The 27564-nt window shown below is 40.4% G+C and overlaps 1 protein-coding gene across 1 annotated transcript in view; it reads right to left on the bottom strand.

The window, feature by feature from the left end:
- Positions 1–4767: 4767 nt before the first annotated feature.
- SGPP2 (sphingosine-1-phosphate phosphatase 2) overlaps positions 4768–27564 on the bottom strand; it is a 136311-nt gene continuing 113514 nt past the window's right edge. The window contains exon 5 of the mRNA XM_004033273.5: positions 4768–6829. Coding sequence (XP_004033321.2) covers positions 6278–6829 — 552 coding nt within the window. The 3' untranslated portion in view covers positions 4768–6277. The remainder of the gene's footprint in view (positions 6830–27564) is intronic.

Here is a 27564-nt window from a genome sequence, read left to right as displayed (position 1 = left end):
TGACTTTGGCCCTTCTGTCCATTTTATCCAAAAGCAGACAGATAGCCTTCAAGGGACACCATTGCCTTAAGCAGAATATGCCTCCTAAGCATTGAAAGCCTTTGACCCATCTGATATCCAGGTTCTGGCTTATTATGTTATTAGGGCCTTGAATAACTTTATGTATATTATTATGGACTGAATGTATCCCCACAAATTCATGTTGACCCTCTGACCTCCAATGTGATGGTCTTTGGAGATGAGGCCTTTGGCAGGTGATTAGAGCTAGATGAGGTCATGAGAGGGGGGCCCTCATGAAAGGCTCAGTGGCCTGATAAGAAGAAACACCAGAGAGCTTGCTCTGTTTCTCTGCCTACCTGGCGCACACATACAGAAGAGGTGATATGACCACACAGCAACATGGTGGCCACCAGCAAGCTAGGAGAGGGATCAGAATGAAACCTATTTTGCTGGCACCTTGATCTTGAAATTCTAGCCTCCAGAACTGTGAGAAATAAAATTCTTTTATTGAAGCCACCCAGCCTATAGTCTCTTGTTGTGACAGTCCCAGCAAACTAAAACACATTATTGAAAACTTGCATTCAAAAAGTAGAGAGTGGCATGCATGATAAAATTCAAGGTAGCAGTACACCTCTGGGACAGTCTGCAGCAGTTCCCTAATCTACCTGTATCCATGAGCGCAGATAGGAGTGAAGCCTCCTAGGCTTCCAGTCTGCAGCGTCTCTGTCACATGGAAACCTGATGGGTGCCACTGTGAGGGGGGCCAATTATGCGCAGTGCACACTAAACACAGAACATTTTAGCCTTCCTAATTAGCCACTAATAAAAAGACACTGAAGTATCCTGAAGATCAAAGAGAGATTTCCACCATGCCTCAATACAAACCCCAGTCCGGGCCTCCGCTTGACAGGTGCTGTGCCTAGTGTTTTGCCCTGACCAGAGTCCATGTAGGGAACACGACCTGCTTGGATAAAAGAAGAGCTGCCAAATGACTGTGCTTGACAAATGGGCCAGGCAGCAAGAAGGGCAACGCAGAAGCAAAGCGGTTTGAGTCTCCGCGATGTCTACTTCGTGTTCAGGTATTCTCTGCTTTGGCTTTCTAGTAGGCAGAAAGGATGAGTGAATATTGTAGCTAGACTGTGGGTTGAATAAGTATCTCCAGCAAAGGGTCTAATTGAATTATGTCTGACCGAACCCTGTAGGTTTTTTTTTCTTCTGAAGTGACTAATGGAGTGTGCTAAGAATATACTCAAGGTTCACACTCAAGCTTTTCATTCTTCGTCTGTAAGGTTTGGCCTTCCTTGTTTCTGTTGAAGAAAGGCAGGAAAGGCATGAATCTCCAGGAGAAAACATTTGAAGCCTCAGTGTGGTGGCTCATGCCTGTAATCCCAGCACTTTGGGAGGCTGAGGTAGGCGGATCACCAAAGCCCAGGAGTTAATGACGAGCCTGGGCAACATGGCAAAACCCATCTTTACAAAAAAAAAAAAAGAAAAAAAAATATATATATATACACACACACACACATACATACATACAAAAATTAGCTAGGCGTGGTGTGCGCCTGTAGTTGCTATGTGAACCAGGATTGCACCACACAGTACTCCAGCCTGGGTGACACGGTGAGACCCTGTCTCAAAAAAAGAAAAAAAGAAAAGAAAAAACATTCGGAAGAATCCATCACGTTAGGAGCGCTGGCAAGGCTATGTGAGAGAGCTGCCGCATACACTGCTGGAATCAGAGGACTTGCAGACATGAAGTAAATCTGACCTTCTAGGTGGGAAGGTGAAGATGTGGAGAAAGTGTGCCTGGTTGATATCAAGCCTGATAGCAAAAGAAATGTTCTGCTTTCCACATGGCACAGCTTTTTGTCAGGAATAAAATATGCCTGTCCCTACAATAACCAACTACTTAGGGCTGACAAGAAACCAGTTGTGACACACGGAATAAACAGTCACATTTCGTGCTGGAAAGGTCAGAGAAAAAGCCCCAGTGGAGATAGGTGGGATTAATTAGAGATTTTTTGGCTGTGAGTCTTGGGCAGAACATTTAAACAAGGAGCACCTGGGTGACATTGGGGCAGCTGAGACAAGAGAGCCAGACAGAGAGGTGCCCCTTAAGCAAATCATGTAGGTGAGATGACTTGTGTAAAACAGTAGGCACAACACCTGTCATGCAGAGGCCCGGACTGGGGTTTGTATTGAGGCATGGTGGAAATCTCTCTTTGATCTTCAGGATACTTCAGCGTCTTTTTATTAGTGGCCAGTTAGGAAGGCTAAAATGATCTGTGTTTAGTGTGCACTGTGCATAATTGGCCCCCCTCACAGTGGCACCCATCAGGTTTCCATGTGACAGAGACATTGCAGACTGGAAGCCCAAGAGGCTTCACTCCTATCTGCACTCATGGATACAGGTAGATTACAAGACTCTTGCAGGCATGGGCATTAAGGCAGCACCCACTTGTCACCCTGGCTCACCCCTAATGATCTGAGGCCATCTTTGTGTATATTAAAGAGGCATTGACATTTGAACACCTGCATTGGGCAGAATCTGGCTTGCCATAGAGAGAGCAAGGCCAGCAGATGTGTTGAGTGCGTGTGTTAAAGAAGCATTACAGTGGAACTCCTAGCTACATCCTTACTTTTCTTGGTTTTTTTGCATGACATATAGACAGGCGTGGAAAAAGAAGAATTATTTTTGGCTTTGTATAGCTCCCTGTCTCATGTGGCTACAGTTTTAAGAACTTAGCATTCTCTTCATGGCCTACATTTAACTCTGATTCTTCTTAATGTGCATTCTGTAAATAGCCAAGTCTGTACTACAGGTGTGTCTCATTTTAAGAAAACAATGGATGCATGGTGTGCACAGAGTCACCCATTAAAGCCTTATGTTCACAGAAATGAAGAATCCAAATTTTAACTGGAATTCTAATGGCAAACCCATACGTGCAGTTAAAATTCAAGTTAAAAAAAATCAAAACACAAGCAGCTTCGAGGAAAAAACATCTCTTGTCTCAAATGAGATGTGTATGTTGCTGTTCCACTTGGCTCTTGGGTAGCTTCTTACTAGAGGATGAGGGCTTCATTCACAATCATTAAAGAAAGACTTGGAGCATTTTGAAGCATTTTGAAGTTCTCTGAAGAGCCAGGATCATGGTAAAATATTTTGAAAATGAAGTTTCACATGACTAGTTCAGGGAACTGAGCAAAGAGATGACGGAGGAAGGGAGTGGGCATGAAGGACACAGAAGGAGATCCCACCTGTTGGTCATGTCCACCAAGAGAGGAAAAAGAAGGATGGGAATGACACTGTGCGTGCAGAGATGGCAGACGGGGAAGGTGCTCGGGCTGACTGGTGAGTACAGTTAACCCTTGGACAAGATGGGTTTGAACTGTACACATTCAGTGGTATGTGGATTTTCTCCTGCCTCTGCCACCCCTGACACAGTAAGAACAACCCCTCCTCTTCCCTCTCTTCCTCCTCCTCAGCCTCCTCAACATGAAGTTGAGGATGAAGACTTTTGTGATGATCCCCTTCCACTTAATGAAGGGTAAATGTATTTTCCTTACAATTTTCTTAACATTTTCTTTTCTCCAGTTTACTTTATCGTAAGAATACAATATATAATGCCTATAACATATGTGGTAATCTACTGATTGTGCTATCACAAAGGCTTCCCATTGACAGCAGACTATTAGTAGTTAAGTTTTGGGGGAGTCATAAGTTATATGCATTTTTACTGCATAGGAGGTTGGCACCCCTGAGCTCCGAGTTGTTCAAGGGGCAACTGTATTTCAATGAGGAGTGATGAAAGGAGTCTGTGAAGTTACCTCTGGACGTCACCCCCTCTGGGAGGGCCTTCTCACACTTCTTGTTCGTGTGGTTTGATTTTGCAGTGTCACAGCCCTACGCTCATCCTTTATTTCACCACCACCACCACCGTTATTCTTACGATCACCAACATGGTTTGGTTTTTTTCTTGTAAGAGCTGGAGGTGTTTGGGAAGTGCCTCAGACACGCTGTTCTCTAGCCATGGAGTACCATCTCCTACCTACTTCCCGTCACATTCCCTGTGCAAACCCCATCTGTTCTCTAAACCTCGCTCATGCAGTCTACCCCTCCTCCCAGTTCCCATGTTGTTGTTTTCTCTTCCCTACAGCCTTAACCATTTGGCTCCTGAATTGTAATTCTCTGCCCCCGTGTCTTCTCTGTCCTGCGAAAACTGCACAGGATAGGTTGGAGCTTTACATCTCATACGTCCTGCTCAAAGTACAAATAGAGTCCTAGGTCTGCCCTTGCAAATAAGGGGCAGTGTCAACTGTATGTACCATCTCAAATAGCAAATTTGGGATGCTTAAAGGCAGACCACATCATTGCAGTGATCCGCTGTGAATTTGAATTACGGTTATGTTTATTTGGTTCAGCAGATAGAGAACGCATCTCTAAAAACCTTTTACTTACCTTAACTAGCAAAACTTACAACATTTACCTTTCAAAACATAGTGACATTTAACTCCATATAAAGTAAAAGGAGGTTCTTTAGTATCATGGAGTAGAGGAGGGGATTTAAGGATGCCAACATGCCACTTCTTTCCTGTTACCACACCTGTGGGTCCTCCAAGGCTCTCCAACATTTGCACATGATTGGATTATGACAAGAACAGAGAATTATGTAGCCTGCCTCTTATTTTTGTCCCCTTTTCAACTCAGGTCCAATGAATTCAGAGAAAAAGGTCTACGTTAAGAAAAAAATGCAAGGAAACAGAACACTGGCTTTTAAAGCATTTAATAAGTCAAAATCAAATAAAAGTGATTTTTAAAAAGAGTAAATTTACATACGGTACATAAGCAAGACAGCTGAAGGTTTCTAAAATAAGAAACCTGGTGCATATGGCCCCAAAACACCACATGCTTTGATTACACTCAGGAAGCATGAGTTGCCTATTTGGCTGAGAAAATCCCATGTTACAGTGAGATCACTGGGCATGTTTTGGAGTAATTCCAGCCACTGCTATGTGTTTTTAATTCAGGGGTGTCTTCTACGTTTTCATCTTCTGAATATCTTGTGACGGTGCAGGTTTGAGCAAAACTGGCATGAAATGAGAGCTGTTTTAGATGAAGATTGCAAGATGGATGGCTTGGCCCACAGTGGCAGTGGGTTGGTGATGGAATGTGGACAATTAGGAAAAAGGCATGTCATTCTATCTGGCTCCTGGAGAGGCAGATAGTCCTGGGGGCTTTGGTGTCACAGTTCCCAAAAGCAAGGTTGGCCAGACCATAGGCTTACATTGTGGTGAGCTTGCCTTTTAAATTAATCTCCAAGATGCCAGATCAAGAGGGATGGTGGACCTAGACTGAAGCCAAACCAGTAGGGGGCGCTCTTTCCCCAGAGAGAAACTCCAAATGTCTTGAAAGGAGCCTGAACCATACCCTTTGAAGGGGCAAGCAGTGGTGTGAGACTGAGAGAGGATTTAATAGAGCAAAGTGCTTTGTGAGAAATGAATGGAAGAGGGCTAGCAAGACAAGGGTGTGAATCAGGTAATGCCTTTTTTTTTCACCCCGATGAATTGTTTTCTGATTCTCACCACAGAGCAGGAGTGCTCAAAAACTGAGGTTGGCGTCACCAATATACACTTTTCATTCTCCAGTTGCAGTAATCAAATACTTTAAAAAGTGACCAACCATGACAAATCCCTGGCTCATTCTTTAATGTGCTGTGGCTGATATATTCATCCTCAACCCAAATTAGTGAAGTACAGCCTTAAATATATCAATATAGCTGATCGGCCTTCCTATTGTTGGGACTTAAAACTAGAGACGGCAGTAAAAATTATGTATATGATATATATATATATATATAAAATGATATATATATCATATATATGAGAGGCCAGCACCCACTCTGTGACAATGATCACAATCCCTCTTTTTAAAAAATACAAGTGGGAAAAGCTGATCCTTTTGTCAGTTGGCTTCAGACAAGTCAACCACAATTATTTGGTGTAAATATCCAGTGTTGCGAACTCTGGCTGGGCAGTTGTGTGGATGAAAATACAGAAAAGTGCCGCATCCAGCTGACAGCCACTGCTCTGCAGGGGCAGATGAAGGCTGGGAGTACCTGTAAGCTAAGGCCCTTCCCCTGAGTTGTGCTGCAAATACTGGGCATATGACTTTTTTTGTTGTTAAAGAAAAATAATAAGTTGTCAAGATTTGCCTACCAATAACTTTCCTATGTCTTGGCTTTCATATCCAGTGGGCTAGTTTCCAACTGTTTGAGACTCAGGGTAATCCCAGAAACCTGTGAAGCATCGGCACAAAGGTTGTAGCGCAGATGCCAACAGATGTGTAGGTAACAAACTTGTAAGGCACTTCAATCTCCAGTCTCCGCCTGGCCTCCTTGTTCCTGGTGACCACCTTGAACCATGAGTATAATACTTGCAGTGAGAGATTTTGTACAAGCTGACGAACCAAGAGGATCAACACAATTCCCACTGCAAATTTGGTCAGACCCAAAACTAACATGTAGGTGGTGAGCGGTGGGATGTTCTGAATAACAGGGAGAGATTCAGCGGGCTTGGATACAAGCTGGAAGAAATGGTTGATCCAGAATCCTATGGTCACTCCAGCCCCGGCAGCCAGAATGGTGGTGGTGTCTGCCCGGGTTGGGCTGTAGTAATCAGAAACAGGGTAATTGTAACACAGGAAGAATGGCACAACTATGACACACACGGGGAAGAGGGGGCTGGCCGAGTCCAGGCAGTCGATGAAGGTCCAGGCAGGGTAGGTGAGGACGATGAGGAGTGCGGTGATCAGGACGCCAGCCAGCACATCCTTTGGGAAGGAGAGAAAAGAACGGTGTGAACCAATGAGTGATTCCTTGTATACAGGTATAATTTGAATCAAGTATGGCTAATTTGATATTTAAAACACAATTTTTGCATTGTTTTATTTTACAGTACATGTTCAAAGAAAGTGTAAAGTTCTAAAACTTTGAAGTGAAAATACGAAAAAATGCTTCCAGCAACCATACTACTCATGTTACATATCTTCTTTCACCTTTTTTACCTTTTAGAATAAATTCTGTATTTGTTTTCGTAATGAATAACTGTAATCTCATTGTCCTTCAAACTTATATAAATCTAGTATTTCGACACTTATATCACAAATACTGTCACCGTCTTCACCGAGGTGTCACCATCCTTTCATCCACCTGGGGGTTGGGCTGCAGGCTGGCTAAAGGAGGAAGCTCGCTTCTGGGGGAGCCAAATATACACAGCAAGCACATCAGTGTTATGTAGAGGACATGTTCCTTTGGGGTGGTTTGAGGAGACATTTGGATGTGGTAGCACCAAATTTCTTCTGCGTCAGCCTTGACACTACTACCCCACCTTCAGAGACAGGATTTCAAATAGCGTGCATACAATTTCATTGAGCAGTTGTACCATGCTTTATTTAATTAATCCCATTCTTTAGAACAGTGGCTTGCTTTCCTCCATCGCCTCCTTCCTTCCCTGCTTAAAATATCTTTAACTCCTTGATGTCCCACATTTCCCTCTTTCCTTAGTCTTCTCTTTGCACAATATAATTAATCGATTCTTAGTTTCAATACCTAGAGTTAAGCACTTTCCCTAAGTTTGCATGTTTCCATATATTCTTTTTTTCCTATATGTATAATAGAATTCTAAGACTTGGTCTTGCTTTTTCTAATAACTTCATTATTTATTTCTCTTGCTTAGTGTCTAATACAATGACATCTGATTTGGATAAACAATGGGTGAGAATTAGATCTTAGAAATAATCACTAAGGCAACAGCAAGTTTCACAGATTAGTGGGCATCCATCCATCCTTCATACATTGGTCATGTATGAGTGCCTACTCTTTGCCAAACACAGCGCTAGAGGATCCACGTGAACCAAACATACACCATCCCCACCTGTCCTGGACCTCACGGTCTGGTAAAGAGACAGGCAGTTACCATTATTTCAGAGGGAAGAGGCCAGTGAGGGATCTTGATGGTCCCTGGGGGCTGGAGAGAGAGAGTGAACACAGGCAGGAGCCACTTCACACAGGGCCCTAAAGTCCAACCCACGCCATGAGTACTACGTCCTGGGAGCAGCCTGAGGCCCCGAAGTGATCTTACTGGGTAGCAACATGACTGGGTTTTCACTTTAAAAATATTGTCTGACTGCAGTGGGGAGGGTGGACGGGGGCCGGGAGAAGTCAGGGTGGATGGGGGAGGACTAAGGGTGGATAGGGAAGGAGTAAGGGTGGATGGGGAGGAGTGAGGGTGGATGGGGAGGAGTGAGGGTGGATGGGGAGGACAGGGTGGATGGGGAGGAGTGAGGGGGGATGGGGGAGGAGTGAGGGGGGATGGGGGAGGAGTGGGGGGAGGAGTGAAGGTGGATGGGGAGGAGTGAGGGGGATGGGGGAGGAGTGAGGGAGGATGGGGGAGGAGTGAGGGGGGATGGGGAGGAGTGAGGGGGGATGGGGAGGAGTGAGGGGGGATGGGGGAGGAGTGAGGGTGGTAGGCAAGGAGTGAGGGAGGGATGAGTGAGGGTGGTCAGGGGAGGAGTGAGGGTGTGGGGGAAGTGACAGTGGATGGGGGGGAGTGAGAGTGGACGGAGCGGGGGTGGGGGGGAGACTGCCTTTCAGAGGAAGAGTTGAGTGTCCTGACCGCCTGCACCTGGCTCCAGGGCTTTACCAGTATGCACTTCAGTTCCCCTCCACTATCCCCTCAGGCTTCACCATCTCTGCAGCCTCCCTCCCTGTGGTTTCTTTTCTTGGGTGTATGAATATGCACTGATATTGCCTTAATTTTGGGGAGAAAAATCCTTCATATAGGCTTCTTGGTTACCAAAATTGAGCCAAACTCTTTGGGTTTTCTACGCATGTTGCCTCCAGTCTCTCAACTTAATGTGCAGCTGCTTCTAAGCTCCTGCACTCAGATGATACGCCACTCTCCAAGGCCACTCACTGGACATTCATTGGCTGTTTCTTCAGCATCTAAGTCTTCCAACAGCCCCATATTTCCCCTTGGGGATCCATGAGGTTCTGGGAAATTATGGAGTTGAAGCACATGACCTAGGTAGGCCAATCAACGCACTGAATTCCTTTCATAGTGAATAGCGCAGGGGTAATCATGTGACCTTGCTACAACAATCAGAATGAACTGCAGGCCTGTTATTTGGAATTCTTGGAGAAAGATGTTCTCTCTTTCTCTTGACATCGTGCTCTGGGATTTAAACCCTTTACTTATCAGACCTTTAAAATTCAGCTTTTATTAATGTTACCCTGAAATAGCCTGCTTCTTCTGTGACCTCTAAGAAGTCTCTTTCTTGGTTTCTTCCTTTACATCCTCCTCTTTCTGCATCCTAAACATGGGCATTTGCAGATTCTGTCTTTGAGCCTTGTGTGTTTCTCTCGAGTTTACATCGCTCCCTGGCTTCAACTCTCCATTCCCTATCAGTGTGCCTCTCAAATCCACATCTTTGAGCCTCTCTCTCAAAATTGAGGCCTGCATTTTTTGATTGAACGCTAAACATTTCCATCTGGATGTCCTATCAGCTCCCTTAAACCAATCTTTCTAAAATAAAAATCAACAACCACCAAAAAGACAAACGGATAAGAGAAATGAGCAGCTAACAGAAAAGGAAATATAAATGTCTCTTAAATGTATGAAAATATCCCTAAGCTTACTTATAATAAGGTATGAAAATTATGCTAGGGAGAAATTAAAACTTATGTTTCCACAAATAATGGTACATGCATGATTATAGCAGTTTTATTAATAATCAGCCCAAACTGGAAACAACCCCAATGCCCCTGAATGGGTGAATGGGTAAATAAACTGTGATACTTCTCATCAGTAAAAAGCAACACACTACTGATGCATGCAACAGCTTGGATGAAACCTCCAGGAAATTACGCTGAACAGAAGAAGTCAAGCTCCAAGGGATACATACTGTATGGTTCTATTTAGATAACATTCTTGAAAAGATAAAACCATAGTGATGGAGAATTGATTAGCAGTTGCCTGGGGGTTTCAGGGTAGGGGGAGGTTGTGACTCCGAAGGGATGGGAGGAGGGAGGTTTGAGGATGATGCAACTGTTCTTTATCGTGGCGGGGGTCACTCAGATCAATACATGTATTAACATTCATGGAACTTTATGCCAAACAAAGTCAATTTTACTGCTAATTTTTAAATTAAAATTTCAAAATATATTTCAGACACATAAACAAAAACTAAAAAGCTGGTGGGCTCTTTCGTTGCCACTGAATGCCCGCTGCTGTCTGCAAAGCAGGCTCTGGACCCCTGGCGAGGTTCCCAGTATAGCTGCTCCCTTCTCCACCTTCCCACACAAACCGTGCAGAGAATCAACTCCCCGCCTGTCCCTGCTGACAGATGCGGAGGTTTAACGTTCCGTTAATGAAACTGTAGGGGTGAACTGGGACTCTTTTTCATTAATCATATGAATGCAAAATGGTATAACATTTATGGGGAGGAGCCTGTCAATAGCTTTAAAAATTACACATTTATTTATCCTCCAGCCCAACAATCTCATTCTGGGACTTGACCTTAGAGATGTAACTGCTCACGTTTAAAAGGACATATTTACAAGCTATCTGTTGTAATATTGTTTGTAATAGCATCACACTGGAAATAACCCAAGTTCCACCTATAGAGGACTAGTGAAATTGAACTATGATGTAGCCACGCAGTGGAATACTATGCCGCTGCACAAAGAACAAGGAAGCTCTGACAAGAAATTTTAAAAAGCAAGGTGCAGAACAGTGCATACAGTATATTACCATTTCCATTTTTAAAAGCTGGGCAGATACAGAGATACTCTTTCACTTGAATACACAGAGGTGCTACTTGGATGGCTGGGTACAATCAGGAAGGAGACTTTTCACAGGATGCCCTGTGTACCTTTTGAATTTTGTATCATGTGAATACAGTACCTCTTTTTAAAAAGTAAGATAAAATTCAGTCTCTCCTCTTCCAAACAGTATCTGCCTTTCAACTTCCACACGAGTGGGATCAGGACCCTCACTGTGTCCTCTATACAGGTTGGTGTGATAAAATCTCACCCCTGAAGCTCTGAGGGCATTTTGTTTGTGTGTTTTTAAAGGCATAAGAATTCTGAGGGGAGGAGGAGAGCCAGGTGCAATGAGCTTCACACTGCAAACAAGCCTCTCCTCTCTTGTGGGGGACAGAAGATTCTGCCACTCAGATCACCTCCCAGGCAGCTCCACTGGACTCAAGTCTGAGCCCTAACGAAGCCTGGAAGATAAAAACAGTCATTTTACCTAAATGTATAATGAATGCACAGAGCTAAAGAATGCTGCTTTGAGACTTCCCTGGCAGAGGGACGTCCAAAAGGACGAATCCTTTCTTCCTCATACCTCTAGGCCACACTGCCCTGATGGTTATTTGAATGGGAAACGTTTTCAAATTTTAGTGTGCATTGGAATCTCCTAGGAAGATGGTTAAAATGCAGATTCAGGATACTGCCCTATGATTCTGATCAGAAGTGTGGCCCAGGAGTCTAATTCTGATGTCGTGAGTCTAAATAGAAAACTCGGAAATACTAGCATAGAGGTTTACAAAGTCTTCTATGACATGGGTTTCATTAACCTATCTTCCAGGTTTTCTCTCACTTTCCCATTTGAACTTTCTGCCCCACTCACATACGTCTATTTGCTTTTCCCAAATATGCCTAATACAATTTTAGGGTCAAAGTTTTGCATTTGTTTTATGTACAGCACACTTTAATCGCCTCCATCAAGATCTTATTGGTGCTTCTAAGGCTAAATTTAAAAGCTACTTCCTTTCCAAAATATCTTCATGTATTAACACAGTTGGAACCAACCTTTCTCTTGCTTTCTCCCTGAACTGAATGTGAAGGCACTTGCTGAATGTGACTCCAAAAGCCCTTCCTTGCATTGCCTTTTGCTATTGTTGTGTGTTGCCTGCCTTTCTTCTAAGTTGATTATAGGGTCTGATCAGCAAGGTCAGGGTCTTTGCATTATTCCAAAGCTCCTAGCCTAGTGCCTAACACGTAGCAGACATTGAGTTACAGGAATTGGGACACTGGAATGCATTTCTCTTTTTTTGTCCTTTTTTAATGTTTTATTTCCATAGGTTATTGGGGAACAGGTGGTGGTTGGTTACATGAGTAAATTCTTTGTTTGTTTGTTTGTTTGAGATGGAGTTTCGCTCTTGTTGCTCAGGCTGGAGTGCAACGGTGTGATCTTAGCTCACCACAACCTCTGTCTCCCGGGTTCAAGTGATTCTCCTGCCTCAGCCTCCTGAGTAGCTGGGATTTCAGGCATGCACCACCATGCCCAGCTAATTTTGTATTTTTAGTAGAGACAGGGTTTCTCCATGTTGGTAAGGCTGGTCTCAAACTCCCAACCTCAGGTGATCCGCCCACCTCAGCCTCCCAAAGCGCTGGGATTACAGGCATGAGCCACTAAACCCGGCTTGAGTAATTCTCTAGTGATGATTTGTGAGATTTTGGTGTACCTATCACCCGAGCAGTAGACACCGCACCCAATTTGTAGTCTTTTATCTCTCGCCCCCCTCTCATCCTTTCCTCAAGTCCCCAGAGTCCTTTGTGTCATTCAAAACCATAATGCAATACCACCTTACTCCTGCAACAATGGCCATAATCAAAAAATTAAAAAATAATACATGTTGGCTTGGATGTGGTGAACAGGAAACACTTCTACACTGCTGGTGGGAATGTAAACTAGTACAACCACTATGGAAAACAGTGTGGAGATTCCTTAAAGAACTAAAAGTAGAACTACCATTTGATCCAGCAATCCCACTACGGGTATCCACCCAGAGGAAAAGAAGTCATTATACGAAAAAGATATTTACACACTCATGTCTATAGTAGCACAATTCACAATTGCAAAAATGTGGAACCAACCCAAATGCCCATCAGTCAACTAGTGGATAAAGAAACTGTGGCATATATACAATGGAATACTACTCAGCCATAAAAAGAAATTAATTAATGGCACTCACAGCAACCTGGATGAGATTGGAGACTAGTATTCTAAGTGAAGTAACTCAGGAATGGAAAACCAAACATTTTATGCTCTCACTCAAAAGTGGGAGGTAAATTATGAGGATCCAAAGGCATAAGAATGGAATGCCTTTCCCTTATCCCAATTATCTATAATACTTAGTACCCATTGTTTCAATATATAAATAAAAATCTGTCTTCCTTTCCTCTGTCTTCCTTTGTAATTGCTGATTTGTAACCAAATTCTCAGACATCTGGTTGAAATATTTTTTATAAATGAATTCTGTTCATCTTCAATGCATCAGGAGACTAGACTATTTTGGTTCATAGCCCCAGCATTTGAGGCAAAAGTAATTTTAGTTAATATGGCTGTCGGTGAGATTTTCAGCCATAAAGGTGATATTGTAATAAAGACATGTAGGTATTTTTGTAAGGAAAATACCTGGACTCTAGCTAATGAGCTTTCTAATATAAGTCTCTAAATTTCTTATAATAAAATTATTCCAAACAGTTTCTAAAAATAAAGACAGTTAAATACTTGAAAATTTGAAAACAACTTTTTAAGTTAGTTTTTTTTTAAGCTACTAAATTCACAGAAACTATGAAAGCTCACAAAATATCTGTCTCTGAACTGGATCTGTTGTTTTTATTTTTATTTTTTTGCATATTCAAAGTTAGGAGGTTACTTCTTTGGAGCTGCATAGTGCTTGGCACAGTATGTGAGGCCAGAGGGAAAACGGTTCACGGTTCTACAGGACAGCAAGGACAAGCTATAGTGCAGATGACTGTGTAACAGAGAGGAAAAAATAGGGATAACTGTCCTGAACGGGTGGATTTGAGGGATAGGGAGAAGAGAGGAAAGAGTGCAGATGGTTGATAGGGAACATAAGAAATATATGGAAGACAGGTAAAGAGAATGGTGCAAAAGGCATGATAAGGGAAAGACACGAGAGCAAAAATGGTGAGAATAAGTATTCTTTACTTTGCAAAGAACAAATGTAAAACTCCTTCCCATAGAGAAGTATAACTAGACTACAAAGTATACAAAATATAGAGCATATTCAAACACCTAGACCCAGTGATTCCACTCCTAGGAACTGATTCTAAGAAAATAACCAGAGACGATAATAAGGCTGCTCATGAAGTTTACATACAGGGATGATTCCTGTTTGGTTCTTGTTGGGTTATTTCAGCTCATGCCATTTAAGTCCAAAAAGCAACACATGCTCCATTACAGAAACATCAGAAACAAGCAAAAATGCAGAAAGTATGGAACATACATCATAATAAGAAAGACTCTAGAACAATAAATCAAGCATATTATGCTGCTTACACCAAAAATGAGATAAAAACCATGCTGCCTTCTTATTTAATAATATAGCAGGAACATTTTCCATGTGAAAAGACAAATTTCTGCAACCTCATTTTCTATGGTTTCAAGGTAACCATAAGTGAGATGTTTTAAACAGAATACAAGCTTTACAGAAAGTATGATCCTAATTTTATATAACTATATACTTGTAAGCATGGATAAAATGTCAGAAGGAAATAAAAATGTTAAGAGTAATTTATTCTCTGTGTTGTGACATTGCAGATGACTATTATCTTCTCTATACTCCAGGATCTTCCAAATTTTCTAGAGTCAATACCTGCTATTTTTATTATAATAAAATGAAATCGAGGAGGAAAAAAATCAGAATGTGAAAATCAGAGTGTTTCAAAACAGACTAAACTAGAAATGATTGTTTATAATTTTCACATCATGCCAAAAAAAGAAATATCCCTAAGAATCTATATAATAATCAATGTACCATTCCTCCATGATCCAAGTAACTTTTAAAATAAAGGCATACAGGCTGGGTGCGGTGGCTCATGCCTGTAATCCCAGCACTTTGGGAGGCTGAGGAGGGTGGATCACGAGGTCATGAGTTCAGGACCAGCCTGGCCAATATGGTGAAACCCTGTCTCTACTAAAAAATACAAAAAAATTAACCGGACGTGGTGGTGCATGCCTGTAGTTCCAGCTACTCAGGAGGCTGAGGCAGGGGAATCGCTTGAACCCGAGAGGTGGAGGTTGCAATGAGCTGAGATTGCGCCACTGTATTCAGCCTGGGTGACAGAGTGAGACTGTGTCTCAAAAAAAAAAAAAAAAAAAAGCATACAAGATGTGTTTCCAGCCTTACCCTATGGATTGCATTGTTTGAAATACAGTCAACCTTTAATTCAGTTTGCCATCCAAGGTTTATATGTAGCCTTTTAAATTATTTGGAAAAAAAAAAGAATCATTCCACAAAACTAACATTTTCCAATGTTCAAATGCAGAAAGTTCTAAATCCCTTTGATTTTTTAATCTATTTTCATTTTCAGTTATAAAACTTGATATTTAGGTAAAAGCTTGAGCTTTATTATATCTCATTACAGGAAACAATAATAGAAGCAGACAAGCTCCAGTGTGTAGAAAAGAATGCTAATAGAGCTACCCTAAGCATCAGAACAAATTTTAAAAGTAAATGCTTATATAAACACATAAAATAGAGTGTTTTCATTCTTAGCCAAACAGAAACACTCCTTTTTTTGGTAAACATCACTGGGTATCTCAACAGCAGACCCTAAACCTGAAAACTCCCAGCATTTATTAATTCTGACCCTACATCACATTCCCATATGCAGTTTACTGCGACAAATTTCCATTCTATCTCCAAACATCTTCCCTGAAGAATGCTATTGAACAGGCCAACACAACACAAGGTTAGCTAGTGAGAAAGAAAGGGAGAGAACAAACCCATTCAGTCAATTGTTAGGAAAGAATGCATTCAGATCTTGAAACTATTTATGCCGAGAACTCTATGATTCTGGCATCTTCCCCTCTGCCAGGTCCCCTGCTGAGAATGTGAAGGGCCTTCTCTGCCCTTGGCTGCCTTCACAGAGTAAGCTGAAGCCAGGAGCAGAGTAAAAGCCAAGACCCACTTCTTTGCAGATGCTGTGAATGCTTTGTATGCAAGCAGACACTGACATTAAAACAAACTGAAACAAACCAAAACACTGCAGTTATTCTAGAAAATAACTTTTAGTCATAGATCGGTCAATGTTTCCTAGTTAACAGACTCAGAATATTTATTCTTTTCTATGCTAGCTCAAAATGAAATCAGTTGCTGAGAATAATGCAGATGAGATTCAATAGCAGCCAAATCACAAGGAGGAGGCAACATTATTCATGAATATGAATATAAATGATTACGGAGAGAAACCTACATGTAATTAGCATATGTATAGGGGAGAAGAGTGAATGCATAAGTTCAAAAATATTAATTTCCTATTGAAAGCACATCAATGTCCATAGGGATCAGTCAAAAGCAGGAAGCTGATTTACCTGTCACATGGTATGAGCAAAAGCAGTAGAATCGCCTGATACGAATGGGTCTTTGAGTGGGCACTCTGTCACCGAAAGCATGTCTTTTCCATGTCATGACCGTCCTCTGAGCCACCTTAGATATCCCAGCATTGTTATAAGTCGAGAACTAAAAATCACTAGATGTGGAAAGAGAAGACTTTGAAAAAGACTGAAAACTGACTGAGGCTCAGGAGTAACTACATGAGGTAGAAAAAAGTATGTGAATTTGCACCTTCTGTAATTTTAGAATAAATGTCCACTTGGAAAGTGAGCATATTTAAACCTGCAGTTGAAATTGACATTTTTAACAGAAGTTGGTTTTCTATAAGTGTGTTAAGAAAAATTATACAAAACATGGACAGAAGGTAAAACCTGATTTCCATGTCATATGGGGGCAAAGGCCACCCCAGGATTATAAAAGGGAAAGTACTTTGTTCAACTTATTGTTTACTATTGATTAATGATCTCAGACTTAGTGAAATGACAGGTTAGCTGGTAGATTTTTATCTGGTTGAAATGCAAATAATTTCGATTTGATGGAAATGAAACCTACAAAGGTTACAGTTTGTTGCCCTGTAGGATGGTAATAACCCTGTAGGACACATAACTAGTTTTGTATATAATCCAGAAATTTCAATGTAATATTTCTTTATTAGATTGTCTATACATATTTACTAGTTCCTTCATTAAATCTTACTGGTACTTTCATTAATTAATGAATTTAATAAAATCTTTGACACATATTCATTTTATATTTGGAAGGGAGTTATGATTTTACCATTTAAAAATTATACCCTAGCAAGTAGATAATTATTTCAGTGTTTATTTACATGACTAAATATTTATAAGGAAAATTATGTTAGATGACTGAATATGGATATTGCATGTAAAAACAATTATAATTTTAATTTTGCTTTCCTTTGTATGTTCTCTTTAAATGGTGCTGGTTTGCTAAAAGGTAAGTAAGGCAGGTATTACGTTTCTCGATGTGATAATATAATAGTATAATAGTATAATTTGCATACTTTGTATAATATCAATATTAACTGGAAAAGTATTTGAGTATACTATATATTTCTAAACTTTATTTCATATGAAGCATGATTTAGGATATAATCACTTGCTTGTCTTGACTTCACAGAATCTAACAAGTCCAAACAGAGGTCTTCATGAAACAGACAAAATTTCCCCACCCATAATTCACATAAATATGAACCGTTCTAATTATAATGGATCACAGGATTTGGCAGGTCAATAGGATTGTGACATTAGATCAAACAAGCCTCCAGGCAGGTTATAACATCATCTTTGACAACTGCTAAGCAGCTTGCGAGAATGACAAGCCTAGGGAAGGGCAATCTGCTAGAAGACACAAAGACACTGTCAAACATTCAAGCGATTTTGCTCAAATCTGGGTGGGCAGAGGGGCCTCTGAGCAATAAGAGAACAGAAAAGAGTTACGTTGGACGCTATATAATTGTTAAGCAGGCCCATGCAGGTTGAAATTTAATTGGTATTGTCACCATATTTGCTGGGATGTGCATCTACACTGTTTCAGTGCTTTTTAAACTGTATGTTGCATTCAGATCTCCCGAGAAGTTTGTTAAAATGCAGGTTCTAATTCAGTAGGTCTGGGAGGGGTCCGAGAGTCCGCATTTCTGACAAACTCCCAGGTGACACTGAGGTTCCTGGTCAGAGGATTCACCTCACTAAATCACAGAGGCCAATGTGAGCTCTTCATGCTAAAGGGGACACATCAGAGCTTCTGGCATGTTCTTTTTTTTTTTTTTTTGCAACATGTGTAAAAGAATAAAAACATCTGAATTATATTAGTGCTTTTGTAGTCTTTGAAAGTCCTAGAGTGATATTCCAATATAGTAATACATAAGCGCAAATAGGCACAAGAGAAAAATCTGGAAATTCTTTGTAGATCTGGAGACATGGGTGCTCTCATGCAGAGGAAAGTAAATCTATCCCAGCCCTTTGTCACTGACCTTGGGAAATGTTGCTTGAGCTGTTGAGTCCTGGCTCCTGTGCAAAAGCAAAACTCCCTGGGGAAATACTTTATATCCCTTCTACATACTAGGAACTAGAGATTACTGGAGATTTTTAAAATGTTAGTTTTTTGCAGATTGTTCCAGTGAAGTCAAATATGGCCATGTTCTCTTTTTGATGAGGCTGGACAATCTCACTTACAGAGATTGTGACATCCTTGTTATTAAGTATGTTTCAAGAGAGCAGAAGGTTAAGCCATTTAATTTTATTACAATGGGGAAGTGACATCCAAGATGTAATGAGGTACAAGATTGTGGTGCTTGGGTGACCCTTTGCTTTCAGAAATGCGGTGAGTGCTCAGGATTATGGTGTGGAAATCCAACTATGCCACAGGCCTATGCACATGAATTAATTTTATGCAGGTGTCAGGGCTTTAAAAAAATCAAATAAATCATAGCACTTACTGGAAACCCTGTGTGAATTTAAACATATGATACATGACATGTTTATTTCCTTTCCCAAGTGAGCATGTTTTAAGGACCATTCCCACAGGCATACGTAAACACAGACCTTAGCAGTGTTTTGAGATTGAAATGAAGTTCCAGACCTTTAGCTAATTTTCAGAGCATAGCTGCAAGCCAGCTACTTTGCTCTTCTACAGCCGCTGTATCCAGTCAGCGTGCATCAATTCAGCAACAGGATATATTTTGGTAACAGACCAGTTCTCAGGCAGTTTTATGGCTGTGATGGATAAACAATCCATTTGCCCTTTTGTGATGGGCTGGAATCTGCTATTTCTCTTGACAGGCTACTTGGCCCGGCTCAATTCTGAACTCTTTAAGGTGGAATTTCTCATTTTGAAACAGCCACCACAGAGAAGGGAAGGATACATATTAATTCTTTTGAGAACATGGTTCCCTTTTTCAATTGTATTTGGGAGGTAGGGTTGCAATGATTAAGAGAAATCTTGCAAATCAATAGTTTGAGAGTTTTAAAATTGATTCCTAAACAATAACAGACAAAAGACATAAGGTCTTTGAAGGCCAGGTGTGGTGGCTCACGCCTGTAATCCCAGCACTTTGGGAGGCCAAGGTGGGCAGGTCAATTGAGGTCAGGAGTTCGAGACCATCCTGGCCAACATGGTGAAACCCTGTCTCTACTAAAAATACAAAAATTAGCCAGGTGTGGTGGCACATGTCTGTAATCCCAGCTACTCAGGAGGCTGAGGCAGGAGAATCACTTGAACCTGGGAGGAGGAGGTTGCAGTGAGCCAAGATTGTGCCACTGCACTCCAGCCTGGGCAACAGAGTGAAACCCTGTCTCAAAAAAAAAAAAAAAAGACATAAGCTCTTTGAAACCCATGTACTTGTTTGATTGCCAAAGTTTACATTAAGTGTTGTTCTATTTTTAAAAAAGAAAAAAAGACACAGAGCAAAGAAAGAAATCATAATAAATGCAAGTACCAGTGGAAAAAATAGAGCTATTTTTCATCACAGTAAAGTCTAAAATCTTTCCTCTCTTCTAGGAAATCCTCATGTAAATAATAATAGAGCTCAAAAAATTACTTGTTCAGTCATTCAATAGCTATTATGTGCTTTTATTTTTCATTAGCTATTACTTACTGAGAAATATACTTAGATAGGAGGAGAATAAGAATACTCTCTGTCCATTAAATAAAAATAGCTTTATTATTTTATAATAACAAGTCAGGCCCACTATTAAAAATGCATTTCAGAGCCCCTTGTCCATAACTAACGCCCCATACATGCTCACAATTTTGTAACACTGGCACCACACTGTACAAGCTGTTCTGTAACTTGCTTTTTTAAAAAGATTAATAATATGTCACAGGCACCTTGCCAAAATAACAGAGCTATATTATAGTTGGCCCTCCATATCCATGGGTTCTGCATCTGGATTCAACCAATCTTGGATCAAAAATATTTGAAAGAAAAATGGATGGTTGTATCTGCACTGAACATGTACAGACTTTTTTTCTTGTCATGATTCCCTAAATGATAAAGCATAACAACTATTTACACAGAATTTACATATTAGAAACTAAATAATCTAGAGATGATTTAAAATGTATAGGAGGATAGGCATGATTATATGCAAATACTATGACATTTTATATAAGGGAATTGAACATCTGTGGATTTTCATAACCATGGAGAGTTGTGGAACCAGTCTCCCACCTATACCAAGGGAAAACTATATTTTAAGGCCTGTATAATATTCCACTCTATGACTTTATTTAACAAGATCTGATTGATGGATATTAAACATATTTTCATTGTTTGCAATTAAATGCATTCGTGAACATGTTGGAGGCATAGTACAGAACAGTAATTCAAAGCATGCATTCTGTAGTCAGCCTGCTTAACTTAAAATCTCAGTTCAGCCTTTTAACAGCTACATGACCTTAGTCAGGTTACTTAACTTCTCTATGTCTCATCTGTAGAAATGGGATAATAATAGTGCCTCCTTAGTTTTCTGCTAACTACCCTATGAGGTAGTTAATATATGTAAAGCACTTAGAATGGCACTTAGCAGATCAAATGCTTAGAGATACATCTAATATATGATAGGCAAGACCTCTATACAGAACAGCATTAATAAGATAAACTAAAGACCTAAATAGAGGGATGTGCTATGCCCATGTATTGGAATAGTCAATATTACAAAAGATACCAGATCTCTCAAATTAATCTATAGATTCAATTTAATCCCAATAAAAAGTCCAGCATTGGAGAAAATGAAAAGCCGATTCGAAAATTTATATGAGAATACAAGAATAGTGAAGATAATTTTGAAGAACAAAGTTGAGGGCTGTCACTACCTGATATCAATACTTATAACAAAACTGCAGTAAATAATGACAGTGGCACTGGCATGAGGATAGACAAATAGACTAACGGGAAGAGTACTGAGTACAGTCCGTGATTTTGTCTTCTGTGGTTTCAGTTACCCATGATCAACTGTAGTCCAAAAATAGGTGAATACAGTACAATAAGCTATTCTGAGAGAGAGACCACATTCACATAACTTTTATTACAGCATATCGTTATGATTGCTCCATATTATTATTGGTTGTTGTTGTTAATCTGTTACTGTCCCTAATTTATAAATTAAGCTTTATCACAGGTGCATATGTATAGGAATAAACATAGTATATATAGGGTTTGGTACTACCTGAAGTTTCAGACATCCTTTGAGGGTCTTGGAATGCATACCCTGAGGATAACAGGGAATGACTGTACGCATAAAGTCACTTGACTTATGACAAAGTTGATGTTTCTGTGAAAGGATAACGGGTAACCCTTTCAATAAATGGTGCTGAGTAAATTGGGTATTCATGTAGAACAAAAAGGAATCACAGATCAATTCAATGTAGATTATAGATCTAAATAAGAAAAACAATAAAACCTCACAAATATAATAACAATATCTATATGACCTTAGTAGTCAAAAAATATATTACACAAGACACAAAAGTTGTAACCATAAGGTAAATATTGATGAACTGGACTACATTAAAATGAAGAACTTCTGTTCACCACAAGATGCCAATAGGGTGAAAAAGCAAGCTAAGGGTAGGAAAAGCTCCAGCTTAGGTGACACAGCGAGACCTCATCTCTATGAGTAATAATACAAATTAGCTGGGCATGGTGGCACACGACTGCGGTCCCAGCTACTCAGGACCCTGAGGTGGGAGGACTGCTTGAAGCAGGGAGGTCAAGGCTGCAGTGAGCCTGCATGACAGAGTGAGAACTTGTCTCAAGAAAAAAAAAAAAAGAAAAAAAGAAGTTTGGAATATATGTATCTGATCAACAACTCACCAATAAATCAGTAAGTGAAAGTTAAGCAATCCAATAAAAAAAATAGGTAAAAGACAAATCGTCACCCCACAAAGGAGGGTATCTAAATGGCCAATGAACATACAAAATGAAGCTAAATGTCATTAGGAGAAATTGAAACCACATGAGATACAAAGATGTACTCACAAGAATGGCGAAAATAAGAGTGATATTCACAAGTGCAAATAAGGATGTGGAGAACTGGAAATCTTAGACACTACTGGTGAGAATGAAATTGTTAAAATTCTTTGGAAAACACAATGGAACATAGTAAAGCTGAACATATGCATGCCTCAGGACCCAGTAATTTTACTTCTACGTTCATACTCAAGAGGAAAATGTACATATTTGCTCTAAAAGGCACATAAAAGAAAGTTTGGGGTAGCGTCATTTATAGTAGCCTCAAAATGGAACCAGTCCAAATATGCATCAATAGCAGAAGGGATAAAGTGTGGTATATGGTCATGAGTTACATGCTACACAACAACAAAAATTAATGAATGAGAGCTACATACAGCAACATGGTGAATTTCACAAATAAAACAGGGAGTAAAAGAAACCCGATACAGAACAAAGCATACTGTATGATTACATTTATATGAAATCCAACTAATCTGTGGTGTCAGAGATTTGGGGAGCGGGTACCTTTGGGGAGATGCACAGTAGAGGGTATGAGAGAACTTCTGAGGTACTGATAATGCTGTATTTCCTAACATGGGTGATGGTTACTGAGGTGCGTGTTTACTTTATTGGAAATTAACCGAGCTGCACAATTACAATTTGTTTACTTTTCTCTATGCACACCACAGGTTGATAAAAATTTATAAAGTTTTAAATTGTTTTTCTTACCCAGGCACAATGGCTCACACCTGTAATCCCAGCACTTTGGGAGGCCGGGGTGGGTGGATCACTTGAGGTCAGGAGTTCAAGACCAGCCTGGCCAACCTTCTCTACTAAAAATACAAAAATTAGCTGGGCATGGTGGCACATGCCTGTAATCCTAGCTACTCGGGAGGCTGAGGCACGAGAATCGCTTGCACCCAGGAGGCAGAGGTTGTAGTGAACTGAGATAGCGCCACCGCACTCCAGCCTGGGTGACAGAGTGAGACTCCATCTCAAAAATAAATAAATAAATAAATAAATAAAATATTTTTCTTACTTTGAACCAAAATAGTGGGGATGCACATTTCTTGTCCTATACAAGTAAGCCTCTAAAAGTCTCTTCTTAATCTCTAGGCACTACTTACACACCTATATCCAGATAAAGACCTAGGTACCAGGCCTCTATGAAATTTTCAATTCCGTTAGGAACTGCAGAACTTTCTTCTCCTTCCCTGGCTATCCTGTCCTTCCATTTATTAAATGAAGTGTGCAAAGCATAAAACAGCATGTCTTGAGATACTCTTGCCAGCAGTCTTCCCTCTGTCCTAAGAACTGGTGCCTCAAACAGCCCCAAAGCCCCATGCTGCTGACACACTGCTCCATGGTCGTTTCTTACACAACTCTGCACTTGCCACAGTTAACTTAGAGTTTTAGAAACACGAAAGTGGGCATCCATGCTTGGATGATATTTGCTGTTCCAAGACACTCTATTACATTTTTTACAAGTCAAAGTTTATAAGCTGGCCGGACGTGGTGGCTCACGCCTGTAATCCCAGCACTTTGGGAGGCTGAGGTGGGTGGATCACGAGGTCAGGAGTTCGAGACCAGCCTGGCCAACATAGTGAAACATCGTCTCTACTAAAAATACAAAAAATTAGCCGGGTATGGTGGTGGATGCCTGTAGTCCCAGCTACTTCGGAGGCTGAGGCAGGAGAATCACTGGAACCTGGGAGTTGGAGGCTGCAGTGAGCCGAGATCACGCCACTACTCCAGCCTGGGCGACAGAGCAAGACTCTGTCTCAAAAAAAAAAAAAAAAAAAAAAAAATTTATAAGCTAAACAAAATTATGCTGAAAAAATAATAAATGTATGATCTGGCCTGGGCTCCCATGTTAAATGCACGATTCAGACTAATGGATGAATCTTGTCAAATCTGACTCAATAAAGTGCAGATAAATAAGGGAGAAAAAATAGATTTATTGACAGATGACAGATAATATCCATTGCAATCCACTTGATATTTACTGTGCACCGCTCCCAGGTGTTCTGCTGGGAACTGTGTGCTGGGGGAGAATGTATACAAAGGTGAATAGAATAAGATTCTTACCTTCAAAGGACTCACAACCTACTGTGATGAACAGACATGAATATAACCAACCATATGCTTATGCAATAGCTTGCTCTGATTGTTAATACACTGATATTTATGCAGTACAGGTTCAGCATCCCAAATCTGAAAATTCAAAATTTGAAACGCCCAAAATCCAACACTTTTTGAATACTGACATGACATCACATGAAAAAATTCTACACCTGACCTCATGTGATGAGTTGCATATGTGATTAAAAACACTGCATAAAATTACCTTTAGGTTATGTGTATAAGGTGTATATGAAACATAAATGAATTTCATGTTTATGCTTGGGTTCCATCCCCAAGATATGTCAGTTGGTACTTTCAAATATTCAAAAATCTGAAAAAACCCCAAATCCAAAACACTCCTAGTTTCAAGCATTTCAGATAAGGTATACTCATCCTATATGACCGTAGAGACTTTGGAATGAAAATCTCTTAAATGTCATTTTATCTACTGAACTAGAAATATTTGTGTTTAACATTAAAATAAACAAACATCAGGAAATTCACATTCTTGTCTTTTCTGTTGGTAAACTGTCATTTTTCCTAGGAAGCCCACTCCTAGGAAATTATCCTAAGCATGGTTTCCCATAGTAAGCTGAGAAGAAATTATATGACACCGGAAAAAGGGATCCCAAAGCGTAATGGATGTGATCAACTGGCACCCTGTTAGGTATCCATTTCTACCTCCCACCTGAACTGAAGATGTTGGAAAGATAAAAATGGCTCCCTTGGAAATTAGGTTCTACCAGTCTGATGCCTTCTTGCAGAATCTAGAAGGTGGTATGGAGGTTGAAGCCATCTTCCTCCTGCTGTTTCTGTGATCTGGCACAGCCTCAGAAACGTGAGCTCCAACAGCAGGACTAAGGATTCCAGTGTCTAGTCACTGCTCTCAGTTTTCTAGAGGCAACCAAGGCAGCTACAGTGGCTGAGTTCAGCCTAGTGTCTGGCCATCTGATTGGTGAGCACTGAGAAGTGGGAGGTGGAAGACGGAGATCTGGTAGTGGTGCCGGACACTGAGCATAGCAATGATCTCTGTGCTCCCCAAGCTCCTCCAATACTTTGTAAGCACCACATTCCCTGTATAAAATTCCATTTTGCTTAAATACCTAGAATAGATTCTATTTTCTCCTCTAACATACAGCATTTAACAATGCTAAACCAGTTTCTTTGATTTGAAAATATTTAAGAACCTTTGTAATTATTTTGGAGCTTCAAGATTTAATGGCTGCCCTGATGGGGTTTGGACTCACATGGGGCCAGCCTGCGGCCCCTTTCTTTTGGTCAATTTCTCCCTTTTTGAATGGAAGTATTTACCCAATCCCATCGTTTCTTGGAAGTAACTAACTTGTTTTTGATTTTACAGGCTCCTAGGTGGAAGGGACTTGCCTTGTCTTAGATGGGACTTGGGACTCTGAACTTGTGAGTTAATGCTGGAATAAGTTAAGACTCTGGGGGACTGTTGGACAGTCATGATTATATTTTGAAATGTGAGAAGGACATGAGATTTGGGAGGGGCCAAGGGCAGAATGATATGATTTGGATCTGTGTTTCTGCCCAAATCTCATGTTGAATTGTAATCCCCAATATTGGAGGTGGGACCTGGTGGGAGGTGACTGGATCATGGGGGTGGATCCTTCATGAATGGTTTAGCACCATCCCCTTGGTGCTGTTCTAGTGGTAAGAGTTCTCATGAGATCTGGTCATTTAAAAGTGTGTGGCACCTCCCCACTCTCTTTCTTGCTCCTGCTCTGGCCATGTAAGATGTGCCTGCTTTCCCTTCCCCTTCCACTATGACTGTAAGTTTCCTGAGGCCTCCCCAGAAGCAGAAGCCACTATGCTTCCTGCAGAACTGTGAGGCAATTAAGCCTCTTTTCTTTATAAATTAAAACAAGGAAGCTTTATATACAATTGCATTGAGGAAGGGCAGAGGACTTGGCACAAACTGCTTCAGGAATCCCATTTTTCCTCATCAGAGAATCTCCCGGGACTGCTGTTTTATAGAACACTGTATAAAATGCAACAGAGAGGATCACCTTGCTTTTTTTCACTCAATGATATAACAGATTTCTATGTAACAAAATTTTTAAATTAGAGTCTCTTTAGAGTTTATTTTTTATTTCTCTACAAGAAATCTTTCTCTCGCTCTCTCTCTTCCTCTCCCTTTCTCTCATATGCAGGAGTACAATTTAATTTTTAAATTTATATACACTAAAAGTTACTCTTTTTTGTTTACAATTCAATGAGTTTCAACAAATGCTCAGAGTCAGGTCAAAACCACAGCAATCAGTTGCATAATTCCCCCCAAAACTCCTTCATGTAGGAGGAAGGACCAAGCCCTCCAACCACCCCAATTCCCAGCAACCACTGGTCTCTCCATCACTATGGCTTTGCCTTTCCCAGAGGTCACAGAAATTAAACAGTATTTAGCTGTTTGAGTTGGCTTCTTCCATTTAGAATAATTCAGAGGGGAACCATCAACATGTTGCATGCAACAGTTCAGTCTTTATTACTGCTGAGTAGTAACCATTGAATGGATGTACCATAGTTTGTTTATCCTTTTACCAGTTGAGGGACATCAGGTTGTTTCCAGGTTTTAGAGATTAGGAATAAAGCTGCTACATCAATAAAAATTACATAATATTAGATAGCTGAATATCACCCCATATCTTGATAATACCATTCATTTAATTGGATAAATCCTTACTGTTGTACGTTAGATCATTTCCAATGTTGTACTATTTTAAATAACACTGCAACTTCATTTAAGTGTCTGTATGTATTTGTTCCATTATTCTTTAGGACAAGTTCTCAGAACAAATTCCTGGGTCAAGAGGTATGCATCACACATTTTACTACTTTTGATACATACTGCATTTAAATGTCCCTTAATGAGAATATTCCTTTACTCATAGCCCCTCATCAACCTTGACTGTTATTTTTTTTTTAAACCAATCTCACAGGCAAGAATGTAAAAATGGTATCTCACTTTTATTTGTATTTATTTTATTCCTTCATATCTCTATACATACACGTGGAA

Source organism: Gorilla gorilla, chromosome 11 (genome assembly GCF_029281585.2).
Source record: "Gorilla gorilla gorilla isolate KB3781 chromosome 11, NHGRI_mGorGor1-v2.1_pri, whole genome shotgun sequence".
In the NCBI taxonomy this organism is placed as follows: domain Eukaryota; kingdom Metazoa; phylum Chordata; class Mammalia; order Primates; family Hominidae; genus Gorilla; species Gorilla gorilla.
This window is presented reverse-complemented; position numbering and strand designations above follow the sequence as displayed.